General features: G+C 37.4%; 1 protein-coding gene and 1 pseudogene across 2 annotated transcripts in view; both read right to left on the minus strand.

Moving 5' to 3' along the window:
- Positions 1 to 3,260: 3,260 nt before the first annotated feature.
- On the minus strand, positions 3,261 to 10,874 carry LOC146914584 (receptor-like protein EIX2). Its single transcript, XM_085721089.1, has 3 exons — positions 10,181 to 10,874; positions 7,029 to 9,142; positions 3,261 to 3,650 (listed from the first exon to the last, which is right to left on the minus strand). The coding sequence occupies exons 1-2, from the start codon at positions 10,872 to 10,874 to the stop codon at positions 7,032 to 7,034; spliced, it is 2,805 nt and encodes a 934-aa protein (XP_085577215.1). The 3' UTR covers positions 3,261 to 3,650; positions 7,029 to 7,031.
- LOC146914585 (receptor-like protein EIX1) overlaps positions 3,552 to 14,018 on the minus strand; it is a 60,094-nt pseudogene continuing 49,627 nt past the window's right edge. The window contains exon 3 of the transcript XR_015014302.1: positions 3,552 to 3,650. The product of XR_015014302.1 is annotated as a receptor-like protein EIX1 (transcript). The remainder of the gene's footprint in view (positions 3,651 to 14,018) is intronic.

The following is a 14,018-nucleotide window of genomic DNA, read 5'->3' on the forward strand; positions in this document are numbered from 1 at the left end:
AGAAAACTCATATCCAGCATGGTCATCCATTTATCAGGTGGTGCAAGACCAATACCGGAATATGTTAGAGCGCCTAAGACCTGTTTATATCGCTTATCCCCCAATCGTCCGTCGATAACACGTATTTTCTTAAACGATAAGCTCTTTATGAGGTTAGTAACGGATCATCTGGTAATCATCAACAAACATGTCATGTAGGCCCGCAACTGCGCAGAACCCGCAATGGCCATCACAAGCTACATCCACCTTCTTTTCAATAAATCCATGCATCCAATTTGGGATTTGGTCTTTATGTGGTATGTGGACTTTAACCGAAATTGGCTTAGGCATGTTGTTTTTCCGTGCACTCTTTCTACTTGTCCTTGTTGAATTTGTCTGTGAAGCCTGTGTCTGTTGATCCTGGGAGTAAACAATCTTTGTGAACGAAGGTGATCGCTTTGTCGACTAAATTATATGTTTAATTTATTTTGAGCTCCTTTAGTGGTAAATTTTTTTGCTGGTGGACGCGTGGAGGTCGTCTTTGGCAAAATAAACTGTTGAAATTGTTCTTTGCTATGCACCTTCATGTTGTTATCAGCGTCCTTGAATCGGGCCTACAATGTATAAAAAAAATTGTATGGAATGTTGTTGAAAACTAGTGAAAAAAATGTCTTTTGTTTTGTCCTGTGCCCATTCGAATTATATAATCTGAAATGCTAATGCACATTCCGAATTATAAAATCTGAAACAATCCGATATAACCCAAGATCATGCTACTAAAGTACTTTGCATGGAGTTCAAATACAACCTTTTCGGATTATATAATCTGAAATTCATTTAATAGAGTTTCAGATTATATAATCTAAATTCAACCAGTATTGAAACATAAGCAAAATCCTGGACGAAACCAAACACATATTTTATAGAAAAATACATGAAGTAAATCCCATTCTGTTAACAGGGATATGGCTGCCTACCTAACCTTAGGATCAGACTCATACTCGAACCTCAACCTCTTCCTGCAGTGAGTGTGGACTTCATCCAAATAAGTGGGGGTGTTGATCTTCAATGCAATTGTACACGTACAATTGAATCAATTTCTGATCCATTAACTTTATAGGGACTGTTGGTAACTTTAATCTTGTCTCGAATATCCTCAAAATTCCAGTGGCAGAGAATGTCAGCTAGTTGATGCTTGGTAGAGAAATGAGAGTAGGAGCTTTCCAACTTGAACTTGACGCTGATACCAAATCGATATATTTGTCCGTGTGAGATTTAGATATTGTAGAGCTCCAATAATTCTCTGGAATTGTGACATCGGTCGAAGTCTAGCAGTGGAGGATGGTTTTGCCCCCATCATATCAAATTTCTGAAGTCCAAACCATCATTGAAATGCTTTAAGCTAACTTGTACAATATGGCATGAAGTTATCTTTTTGATTTCATTCCAGGGAAAATCATGTCCTAGTAAGGTTTCATAACAATATCTGCGTGCCAAAACAGATAAATTAACTATCTTAAGCTTTTAGGTGAAAGGAACATAAATAAATTTATTATTCCACTTGTCATGTGATGAAATTAAGTTAGACAAATACATTTTTTGGGTTCTAACCGGTCTTGAGGAGACCGTTCTGATGGGGTGGTCGGTTATATGAGATCTGTTATGGAAGATGCGAACTAGTCGGAATAGAGCTAGATGGAGAAAAGGCAAAGGACTACTACCGATAAATTTGTATCATTATTGTTTGATTTTTTCGATAAAAGAACTGAGATTTGTAGTTTATATTAGACTATAGTTAGTTAGAGTGTTTGAGAAGCTTGGTTAAGAGTTAGTTAGAGTTAGTTACACAACTAAACTCTATATATAGGAACACTCATGTATCATTTCATTCATCTTTTTCAATCTAATTCAATATGAATTACAAGGATTATTCCTTTGTTTCTACCTCTAATGCCTACTTCTCCTATGAACTTCATCTTCATCTCTTTGATCCTATTGTTTCTGATAGTTTACACAAAAAGAACTACATCTATGCATTGTTATAATTTTGTATCATTATGGATTTTGTTTTTTTAGGGCCACTACAAATCATGGCTTACAAGATTAGAAATGTATCATTATGTTTCTTACTGTGCATCATATATTATACGGAAGCTCGTAAAAAACCAAAAACTCCTTCAAATTAGAATTTTGAACACATTGTTCCACTATAGTCATAAAGTAAACTTCTAAAGCTTCTAGGAAAATTAGAGTAAAAGTTCATCACAAATCTAAGATCGAATTGAAGACTATGTTCAAAAGAGTATTTAGTTACCATTTCTCATTTGAAAATATATGTCATTTCATTCTCTGAGAACAAAGTATGAAAACAAAGAAGTAACTTGCAAAATATAGGCCCTGATAACCCAAATTGAACTTAAGAAATAGTTTGATGAACTGAATCTAACTGTTTAAAATTTATAAGAACCAAACTAAACTCGAAAACAAAGAATGATATAGGCACTGATCCTTATGCCTCCTAATCTCGTGATTTTCTTCTTTCGGGTCACAATGTGAGTATACATGATTAAAAAAGATAAGAAAAACCAGGTTATTTCGTCCCACCATTCCACATCATAGTCATTACTCATTCTTTTCCGACCCTCAGTTAGTCAGTTATCAAATTTAACTGCTGAAAGGATTCAATCATTGAACCGTGTCACATCAATTCCGTTCGGCAACCTTTGTCAATAATTTGGTTATTTTCAGTTTGGCTCAAGCGCAGTTCACAGTTTGGTTAATTTTTTATGCTAACTGGACTGGAAAGCTTGGAAAAAGGAAACTAATTACAATGCACAAATCCTCCCATTAAGGAAAACTATTCTGATAATAAAGATATTAAACTTGAAATGGTAAATGAGTTTATGATTTTAATTTGTTTTATGACAAATTATAAGTACTTTCTGTTAATGTCATATATGTAAATTTCAGCTCTCACCAGAATCCCAGCAGCAATTACTTCAACTGCAAGCTTTCTTGATTCGACAGTTAATATCCTGCGCTGCTGCGAAAACTTTTAGGACTTCAAATTGCATAGAATATGCCACAGTCATTGAGAACTTGTGACTTCAATTTCATCTTTTCTTTATTTAATTTATTTCTAAGTATTTGTACCTTTGTTTTCCAGCTGCTTTTCATGTAGAAAGGTAAAATACTGACAAATATATTCCTAGTTTCTACCAAAATGTAATAAATAAATTAAACTACTTGTAAGTAGAACATGTGGGAAAATGACATATGTATTTTTTTACTTGTAGAATACTTCATTAATGTTTATTGCATAAATATATTACACAGAATACAAAAGGTATTACAAGTTGCAACACCCAACTCAACAAGAGACAAATGCACAAAAACTAAATGACATAACCATAGATTTCCTAGAAGATAGTTTCTCCTCTGCCATCAACATCTCTCTAAACACTCAATTTTTTCCGAATTACACAATCCAGATGTGTAAAACAAGGTGTCTTTTGCAAGTCTGGATTGTATAATCAAGACAAATTGAGTGTTTTGAGACATGTTGGGAGCGAGGAGAAATCATTCATCTTCATAGAGTAGGTCTTTGACTGGTCACCTTAATCTGATTCACCACCAAGGTACTATCGAGTACCCTTTAGTAAAGATGCCTCCTATACAATAGTTTAAGTGTCAACCTCATTAGAAAACTTGTAACTTGAAACAATATCATGAAAGATAACTTTTGAACATATATGGCTTACACTATAATCAAAGATTGATAGATACAAGTATTTAAGAAGAAAAAATTACTATGAACACATTATTTTAGAAACTATGGAGACTAAAAATGAACAGTATTTCAATAGAAATTATATGTAAAAAAAATATTTTTAGATACTATAATGATATTGTTGCGGATTCGATGAGAAAACACACCAATAACAAACTTGATGTGTGGAGCAAGGGATAATCAAGCAACCAAAATCAAAGTGTATGGAACAATTATAATCACAAGCCAAAAGTAGAAAACAACACAGCAAGAGAAAAGAAGAAGAGAGAACACAAAGAATCTGTTTACCCAATTCGGTCCAAATTGACCTAGTCTGGGGGAGAGAGCAGCCCTCCGTTCCACTATATGATGAGTAACGTTACAAAAGAGATGGATTACAAGAATAAGTCTCCCGCCTAATTCTACCCAAATCCCAGCCTCTTCCCGTAACCAAGAGACTCAATCCTAATAGTGTTTCCCAAGGTGAATCAACCCTCAAAACCTAGTGTTTGTTCCAAAGAGACAAACTCTATACAAACCCTAGTTTTGTTGTTGCCTTTCTAAACCCTTGTTTCAGCACCCTCTATCTCAAGGTTTACACTGATACAATTCCTATATTTATAGTAAAAGAAACTCCCATAGAATTGTACCAAATCTGGCCCAAAAATACGTTTCTGAAAAATAACAGCACGCAAAATTGGGCCCCGATTTTTACCATTCGGGCGCCGATTTTTCCAGTACCAAACTGCTCCCAAAGACAGCCAAAATCGGGCCCCGATTTTTGCCATTCGGGCCCCGATTTGTACTTTCAGCAAACATCAATTTTTGGCCTCCAAACTCCAATTTTGAGTCACTTTCACAACAATCTCCACCTTGACTCCAAATTAGTGATGACGCCCATTTAACATCAACACCTTGCTGCTCTTTCCCTTGTTCCCACTACACCAAGTAGCTCCACAAGTTTACACCCTAACCTCTTCAGCCATCGGAATGTCTTCCGCCTTCTTGAAGATACTTGCAGTCCAACTACGCCAGGAATTTTAGGTAGTTCCACAAGCCTTTACCATAACCTCTTCAACACGAGACATCTTCCGCTTCCTTGAAGATCTACCTGTTCCCAATCACCCTTGGCTTTTAGAGTAATCCACAAGTATACACCTCCCATCCCTTCAGCCCTCGGAATGTCTTCCGCCTTCTCGAAGGTCCTTGTAGTCTAACTACGCTAGGTATTTTAGGTAGTCCCACAAGCATTCACCATGACATCTTCAACACAGGACATCTCCCGTTTCCTTGAAGGTCTCCTTGCATCCAATCACCCTTGGCCTTCTTTTAGAGTAATCCCGCAAGCTGTGCTATCCCTATAGCACCCAAGGTCCTCCATAGTCGTACCATTACCGGTGTGTTCAACTCCACCTCATGCTGAGCGTACTCTACCTCAACTAGCAAATGCGTACATCCCACTATGTCTTCAACCTTGAAACTCCACCTCAACAGGTAGATCATGAGTATTGTTGCCTCCGCCTCTCCAGACTGATCATGAGTATTCTTACCACCGCCTCTCCAGGCTGATGTTGAGTGTTTAACGTCTCTCCAGACGATCACCGCTCCACTAGGCATCAATCCCAAGGTGACCAACATCACCTTCATCCTCCAAACAACACCACACCATCAGAGCACCTGCATCCTCATAACCCTCAGTGACAATTTGTGCGGAGTTACCATTAATCTCCGGACAATCCTTCATGAAGTGACCCATCTTGTGACAGTTAAAGCATTCAGACTTTGACTTCTTACCACTCTTTCTCCTGTTACCTCTACCTCCACCATTCCCTTTTGAGACACTTAGGCCTTCACCGTTTTCATGAACTCTCAAGTCCTTGTACTTGGTCAACTCCTTGGTTCTCAAAGCCGCTTGAACTTCTTCCAAGGTAACAGTGCCTTCTTTGCCATAGAGCATGGTATCTTTGAACGATTAAAAAGATTTCGATAGAGCACACAACAAGAGTATAGCTTTATCTTCATCCTCAAGTTGCACCTCAATATTCTCCAAGTCACCAATGATTTTGTTGAACTCCATAAGTTGCTCCATGATAGCCTTTGACTCCACCATCTTGAATGAGTAGAGTTGTTGCTTTAGGAATTGCCGATGAGCCAAAGACTTTGTCATATACAAAGATTCCAACTTTGCCCACATTGATGCCGCGGTTGGTTCCTTTGCTACTTCTCTCAAAACATTATCTCCGAGGCACAAGACAATGGCACTCCTGGCCTTGTCCACCATCTCGGTCTTCTCCGCACGTGACATGGTGACCGGTAACGCACCTTCACCCTTCAAAGCTTTCTCACACTTTTGTTGTATTAACACCGCTTCCATCTTTACCTTCCATAACCCAAAATCGTTATCTCCGGTAAACTTCTCAATATCCCACTTCGAACCCATGGTACTAGATTATCCTTTGACCCTTGCCCCACGGTGGGCGCCAATTGTTGCGGATTCGATGAGAAAACACACCAATAACAAACTTGATGTGTGGAGCAAGGGATAATCAAGCAACCAAAATCAAGTGTATGGAACAATTATAATCACAAGCCAAAAGTAGAAAACAACACAGCAAGAGAAAAGAAGAAGAGAGAACACAAAGAATCTGTTTACCCAGTTCGGTCCAAATTGACCTAGTCTGGGGGAGAGGGCAGCCCTCCGTTCCACTATATGATGAGTAACGTTACAAAAGAGATGGATTACAAGAATAAGTCTCCCGCCTAATTCTACCCAAATCCCAGCCTCTTCCCGTAACCAAAAGACTCAATCCTAATAGTGTTTCCCAAGGTGAATCAACCCTCAAAACCTAGTGTTTGTTCCAAAGAGACAAACTCTATACAAACCCTAGTTTTGTTGTTGCCTTTCTAAACCCTTGTTTCAGCCCCCTCTATCTCAAGGTTTACACTGATACAATGCCTATATTTATAGTAAAAGAAACTCCCATAAAATTGTACCAAATCTGGCCCAAAAATACGTTTCTGAAAAATAACAGCACGCAAAATTGGGCCCCGATTTTTACCATTCGGGCGCCGATTTTTCCAGTACCAAACTGCTCCCAAAGACAGCCAAAATCGGGCCCCGATTTTTGCCATCCTGGCCCCGATTTGTACTTTCAGCAAACATCAATTTTTGGCCTCCAAACTCCAATTTTAAGTCACTTTCACAACAGATATATTATGATGACTATTTTGATGTTAAATGTAAGTATATACGAGATGTCTAAAGTTAAAGTATAATTACCAGTTAAGCTTTGAGCCCCCATCTGCATTTCACGTAAATTGTATCCACTAAGTTGTTAATGAACTTGAAATAAGCATGTCTCCATGAACGGTTGATTAGAATTGAGCCAAATACTCCCCAGAAGCCTATAATAAATCCAAGTGTCAGACTGATGTAAAATCCAAGATTGAGAAGCAGATCTTCATCTTCTTGAACTTCTGCTTTTGGTTCATGTGCTGGTTTCCCTTCAACACACAATTTTACAAGTGGTGGTCCACAAAGATCGAGATTATCTTCGTACCATGAGGGATCGAAACCTTGTAGTTGTGTACTCTTTGGAATTTCACCAGATAATTGATTATGTGACAAATCTAACACACCAAGCCGATCTATTTGGGAAAGACTAGAAGGAATTGAACCGAGCAAGTTATTTCGTGACAAATCAAGAGAGTCAAGTGAGGTTAGCTTTCCAATATTTGATGGAATTTTCCCTGTGAAGTTGTTTCTTGACAAATTCAATGAGACCAATTGAATCAAATCTGCAATTTGAGGTGGAATTTCTTCTGAAAAATGATTGCTTGAGAGATCTATGACTTTTAGAAGAACCAATCCATTGTTGTTGAACACATGTTCTACACCTTTCCATGTCAAGAATGCATTCAATTCATATTTTTCTCCAAAACCCACATTTGGGCCTGTCATTATAACATAGTGATGATCTGTAAAGCCTTGTGATGAAGCTTTTTGAGTCATTAAAGTGAAATTTTTAATGCATTTGGGAATTCGTCCAGATAGATTGTTTAATGAGAGATCAAAAAGTTGAATGTTTTGTAGATGGCAGAGTTCCAATGGTAAACTTCCAAAGAATTGATTCCTTCGTAAGCTTAAAACTTGCAGCTCTTTTAATTCTCTTCCGATCCAATAAGGGATGTGTCCTTCTAATCTATTATCTCTCATATCAAGCATTACTAAATGTGTGCAGTTCATTAAGGAGAAAGGGATCTCCCCTGTAAAGCTGTTGTTCCTCAATAGTAATGCTTGCAGTTGAACAAGTGATCCCATTGAAGTAGGAATCTTCCCTGAAAAATTGTTGTGGCTCAAATCTAGATAAGCTAATGACTTGAAATTGCTCCAGCAATCTGGAATTTGTCCAGATAATTGATTATTCGAAAGGTCAAACTGGCCTAACACTGCATCTATACCATTTGCACATAGGAATGGAAGAGAATAAGAGAATTTGTTTTTGGATAAATCAATAACTGTAGAACCTTTTAGAAATGGTGGAATGGGCCCTTCAAATTCATTTGATGAAAGAGATAAAAAAGAACAATGATTTTTGAGTTGAAGATTTGGAATTGATCCTTTGAGATGATTGTTTGAAATGTTGATGCTGATGCACTCTTGTGATGATAGTATAGCCCAAAACCACTCTGAAACATTATCTGAAATTCCAGCATTTGAAATATCAAGGTTCTGAATGTGTTTTTGTGTCTGAATCAATTTAGGAAATGTAAGACCAAGTTTGCACGATCTCAATTCCATAGTGTCCAGTTGAAAAGGCGGGACCCAGTTTTCAGTAAATCTCAATGCTAGTGGGTTGTCAGACAAATATAAATATCTTAACATTGACATACCAGAAAAATGGAAGTCAGAGATCACACCACTTAAATTGTTCGAATTCATTTGTAGTGTCCTTAGGGTAGTTGGAAATCGAATATCTTCAAATATCTTCCCGTTTAGTCTATTTTCAGAAATATCAAATATTTCCAAAAATGAGAATATTGAGAGATTAGGTAGTGTGCCGTTAATTTGATTAAATCTTAGATATAATTGTTGGAGTGAATATCTAGCACATCTAGATAAGTGATTAATTATTACTTCAAGCTCACCACTGAAACTGTTATTGGACATGTCCAATGATTTCAACTTACATGCATTCATCCAAAATGTTTTTGGAATCCCCCCATCTAAAGAGTTTGATCTGATGGATAAGTTCTCCAACTGAAATGGCAAGCTACTACCTTCAGGAATATTTCCACTCAACTGATTATAATTAAGATCCAATGTTTGCAATGAAGTGGTAATCAATAGATAAAGTGTCTCCAAACAACAACAACAAAAAAACAAATCTAAATCTAAGTGTAGAGCAACACCACAAGCATAATCAAAGCAATAAAGATAAGCAATGAAAGAAAGTAACAAACACACCAAGATGGTAACCCAGTTCGGTCCAATATGACCTACTCTGGGGGAGAGAGCAGCCCTCCAATCCACTAAGATGAGAGTGATACAAACGGGTTACAAGAAATTAACTTAAAGGCTCACAAAAGAACAAGACCTAATTTCTACCCATTTTCATGTCACCCACACTCACAATGAATCCTAAGAGAAGACACAAAAGGAAGCTTTTGATCCTTCCAATGGTGAAAGCTCACTACCCAAGGTGTTTACAATGTTTCCCAACCCAAGAGATCCTCACTACAAAGACACTCAACCCTAAAGTTACCTCCTTTGTAATCCAAGTTTCTCTCTCTACAAGCTCTCCTTCAAAATCTGCAAAGAAACACTTATATAGCAGTCTTCAGCTGTCAAAATCGTGTCACGTTTGTCCAAATCATAACATGTTTGATACATACGACCCAAGGTACGACCAACCTTATCCTGAAAACGTGCCTAGCAAGCTGAAAATCGTGTCACGTTTTCCCAAAATCGTGACACGAATGAGCACTCAGAAAACCATGCTCACGGCCTAGAAAATCGTGACACGTTGAGGAAATCGTGTCACGATTCCTCTGTTTCTCAAAAACACAAATTTGAAGCCAACAAACAACATTCTCCACCTTGACTTCTAATTTGGTGATGATGTCAATTTAGCCATCAACCACCATGCTGCTCTCTCCAAAAAGGGAATTACTCTTCAACAAACTTGATCAAGTCCAAGCAATGCTTGAACCTTGATCTAGGCAATGACTTGGTAAACACATCCGCCGGATTCTCTTCCGATGCCACCTTTTCCACCACAATCTCTTTTGATTCAATCATGTCTCTAACAAAGTGCAAACGAATGTCAATGTGCTTTGTTCTCTCATGATACATTTGATGATTCGCCAAGTGAATGGCGCTTTGGCTATCACAATGTATCTTCACACATTCTTGAGTAATTCCTAACTCACCAATAATCCCTTTCAACCATATGGCCTCTTTCACCCCTTCAACAAGGGCAATGTACTCCGCTTGAGTGGTAGATAATGCCACCACGGATTGTTGATTTGCCTTCCAACTAATAGTCGTGCCATAAAGAGTAAACACAAAACCTGATAGAGATTTTGTTGTGTCTACATTGCCCGCATAGTCCGCATCAACATACCCCTCCAAAGCATCTTCATCTTTAGTTGCTCTTATGTATTTCAAAATGCCTTTCAATGACCCATTCAAGTACCTCAACACCCATTTCAAAGCTTGCCAATGCACAATACCCGGATTTGCCATAAACCGACTCACAATGCTAACCGCATAAGCTAAGTCTGGCCTACTACAAACCATTCCATACATGATGCTTCCAACCCCACTTGCATAGGGAGTACTTTCCATCGCTTGCTTCTCATCCTCGGATTGAGGACATTGTTTTATGGACAACTTTGTGTGGTGACCCAAAGGAGTGCTCACGGTTTTAAAGTTTGACAATCTAAAACGCTCCACCACCTTCTTCAAATAACTAAGTTGAGATAAGAAAAGTTCACCTTTGTCACGATTCCTCAAGATATCAATTCCAAGAACTCTCTTTGTCGGACCAAGATCTTTCATCTCAAATTCACCATTTAACTTTTCTTTGAGCTTCACAATCTCATCCTTGCTAGAGCTTGCCATCAAGATATCATCCACATATAAAAGAAGATAGAGAATGACTTTCTTTCTCACCCCTCTTCAACATGTACACACAAGAATCATACCCGCTTCTCACAAAACCGGTCTTCAAAAGAAATTCATCAAACCATCGATACCATTGCCTTGGGCTTTGCTTCAACCCATACAAAGATTTCTTCAAAAGACATACCTTAGACTTGTCCTCCACAAAACCTTCCGGTTGCTCCATGTAGATTGTCTCTTCAAGGTCACCATGTAAGAAAGCGGTCTTTACATCCATTTGTTCCAATTCAAGATTGAATTGATTCACAGTAGCCATAAGTATCCTTATGGAACAATGTTTCACCACCGGTGAGAAGTTCTCATTGTAGTCGATCCCCTCCACTTGAGTAAAACCCTTGGCCACAAGTCTTGCTTTGTATCTAGGACCTTCAACTCCCGGAATACCTTCCTTTTTCTTGAAGATCCACTTGCATCCAACTACCCTTTGGTGTTTAGGTAGCTTCACAAGTTTCCAAGTTTGGTTCTTTTCCAATGAATCCATCTCTTCATTCCCCGCCTTCAACCAATACTTGCTTTCTTTGCTCTCAAATGCCTCCTTGAAGATTCTAGGCTCCGAGTCTTGCACATCTTCAGCCGCATTTAGAGCAAAACACACCAAGTCCGCATAACCATATCTTCTAGGTTCCGTAATGGTCCTCCTTTCTCTATCTCTAGCCAAAAGATAATCGGGATCTGTTTTATCTTGGTTTTCGGGTGTCAAACATTGATTACATTTGAACCTTTTAAACCGGTGATATCTTATTTTTTCTTGGGAAGGGAAAAATTAAGCAAAACCCTTGAGAATCGAGGTCCGGGAGTTATTTTCGCTACGGGAAGGTGTTAGGCACCCATAACGACTATAGTATCCTATAGGAACCGTCTTTAATTTCTACGCGCGCGCTTTATTTTTAAATGCTATTTGAAAATGTTTATTTAAACCTAAGAGTTTATTAAGTGAAGAATTGGAGGGAGAAGAATGTTTTTGAATTTTTATTTTAGTTGAATTGAAGGAATTTTGTTCCTTGCCTACGTACCCGTTTAAGGGATCAAATCCACCGTAGTTCTCTTCCAAAAATTGTTTTTTGTTTTTGTTGGTTGATTTTAAGTTTGAAAATGAATTTTGAAGAATGGAGATTGAGAGGCCTCAAGGGCATGAGATTTATGAAATTGTGAGGTTGGATTAGTGATTTGCAAAAGAAAGTCAAAGCATGATTAAAGTTCATTGAAATTTGATTAAGAAAATAAAAGGGAAAATTACAATGGGATTTTGATCCCAAGGTTTATTATGAAAAAGAGTTTGAGTGATGTTGTTCACATTTTTTTGGAAAATTGATTTTTCTAAGTATAAAGCCTAAACATTCATCTAAACATACAATCCTAAACATACATCTAAACATGCATATTCTAGCTATATACCTAAAGTGATGTGTGTGCATGTGTCGGTGCTTGTGTCGGTGTACATCATTAGAGTCCATTGTCCTTATTACATCATGCCCTAGTTACATTCTATAGTCTTGCAAGAATTAAAATGACATGAAAGTAAAATATTACAAGAACTCCTAAATCCTTACATTCTAATTTTTGCATGAAATTGAAACTTAAAGTGCAAGAAATTAAAGTGGAGAAAGAGATGAGATATGGAATGAAATGGGAATGCTTATGGAGAATATGAGACATGAAATGGTTAGTAACACATGATAATATCACAAGAAATAAAGCAAGAAAGACACTATAGCACAAAGCATAGAAAATAACCCAAAATAAAGGCAAAATGAGTGCAAACATGACTAAAATTTGCTCATAAAGTGCAAGACTCATATGACTTATAATCCTCACATTCCAACACATTTTTAAAGGTTTAGAATCAGATTTTGGAATGGGAATTAAGGCAACATGACTAACTTGACATTTTAGAAGCAAACTTAGGCACATTTACATTATTTATTTACACAAGTAACTTGTAAACTAAGTAACCTACCAAGATTCACAATTATGCAACAATATCAAACACAAACAGTGGCTAAAACTCCATAAAAGTAAGTGGCATAGGTCACAAATGTTCATCAAGAAATTGGGATTAAAATCAAGCAAATTTTCATTCATTTTTAGCACAAAATATCACAAAAATAGTAAGAGAACCACCACATTATCTTCTACCACTTTTATTATGTAAAATTAACACTAAAAGGTCACAAAATTATCAAGAAACACTCATGAATTTTTAGGAATTTTTTAAAGGTTTTTTTGGACTAAAAAGTGCAAGAAAATTACTAATTCTAACAAAAATAAGAAAAAAAATGCTTCAAATACTTTTCTCAAGTTTTAGCACAAAAAAATGTCACCAAAATGTTAAGAAAAATATCAAGAACACATAGAAAATTTTTTAGGATTTTTTGTAAACAAATTTGGACAGACAGAGGTACAAATATAAAAAAAACAAGAATATGCAGGAATGGGGGGGGGGGGGGGGGGGTATAGCAAAACTGAAAAACATACATGGAATTGGGCCTAAGGACGGGTCAATGTGGAACCATGGGTTGAACCATGGGTGAACCGGTTCGTTGGCCTATATAAGGCCTTGAACCGGTCCATCACCCATTTCCCTTCTCTACTTCTCTCTCTAAGACAAAAACTAGAGAGAGAGAGTCTGCAAATGACTCTCTCTTCTCCGACGAGACCTTCCTCCTCCGACGTGGTGGCCCATGGTGGCGCCGCCGCGTCGGAGCTTCGACCTTCTCCGATCTGAGAACTAAATACATCTTCTTAAAGCTCTTTCTCTCCTCTTTATGATTTTGAAAACGTTTTCTCGAAAACGAGCTTAGATCGGAGTAGATCTAGGATTGAATCATTCGGTTCTATGTTTTCAACTTTCATGAAACGAAACCCTAACATGTTCTATTTTCTTCTCTGATTATGAAATTGAACTCGTATTTGAAAAACAAACGGTGAATCTTCATGATTTTTCAAATTAGGGTTTCGTTTCGAATTTTCTTTGAATTTCTTCAAAGTTTTCACTTCGATTCACCGTTTATTTTCAATCTTGAGTCTTCGATGATGATTTAAAGTGCAGACGAGAGGATTCTTTTGAATATACCTGGATTTAGT

The sequence above is a fragment of the Medicago sativa genome, chromosome 6 (genome assembly GCF_051527215.1).
Source record: "Medicago sativa cultivar Bolivia chromosome 6, Bolivia_mono, whole genome shotgun sequence".
Classification (NCBI taxonomy): domain Eukaryota; kingdom Viridiplantae; phylum Streptophyta; class Magnoliopsida; order Fabales; family Fabaceae; genus Medicago; species Medicago sativa.

Bases quoted from the DNA above. Each gene is read 5' to 3' on its own strand.
- LOC146914584 (XM_085721089.1), bottom strand. From the start codon at position 10,874: ATGGCAAGCTCTAGCAAGGATGAGATTGTGAAGCTCAAAGAAAAGTTA. The intron at 9,143-10,180 runs GTGAGTTAGGAA...CTCTACACTTAG, and splicing joins ATGGTTGAAAGGGATTATTG to ATTTAGATTTGTTTTTTTGT.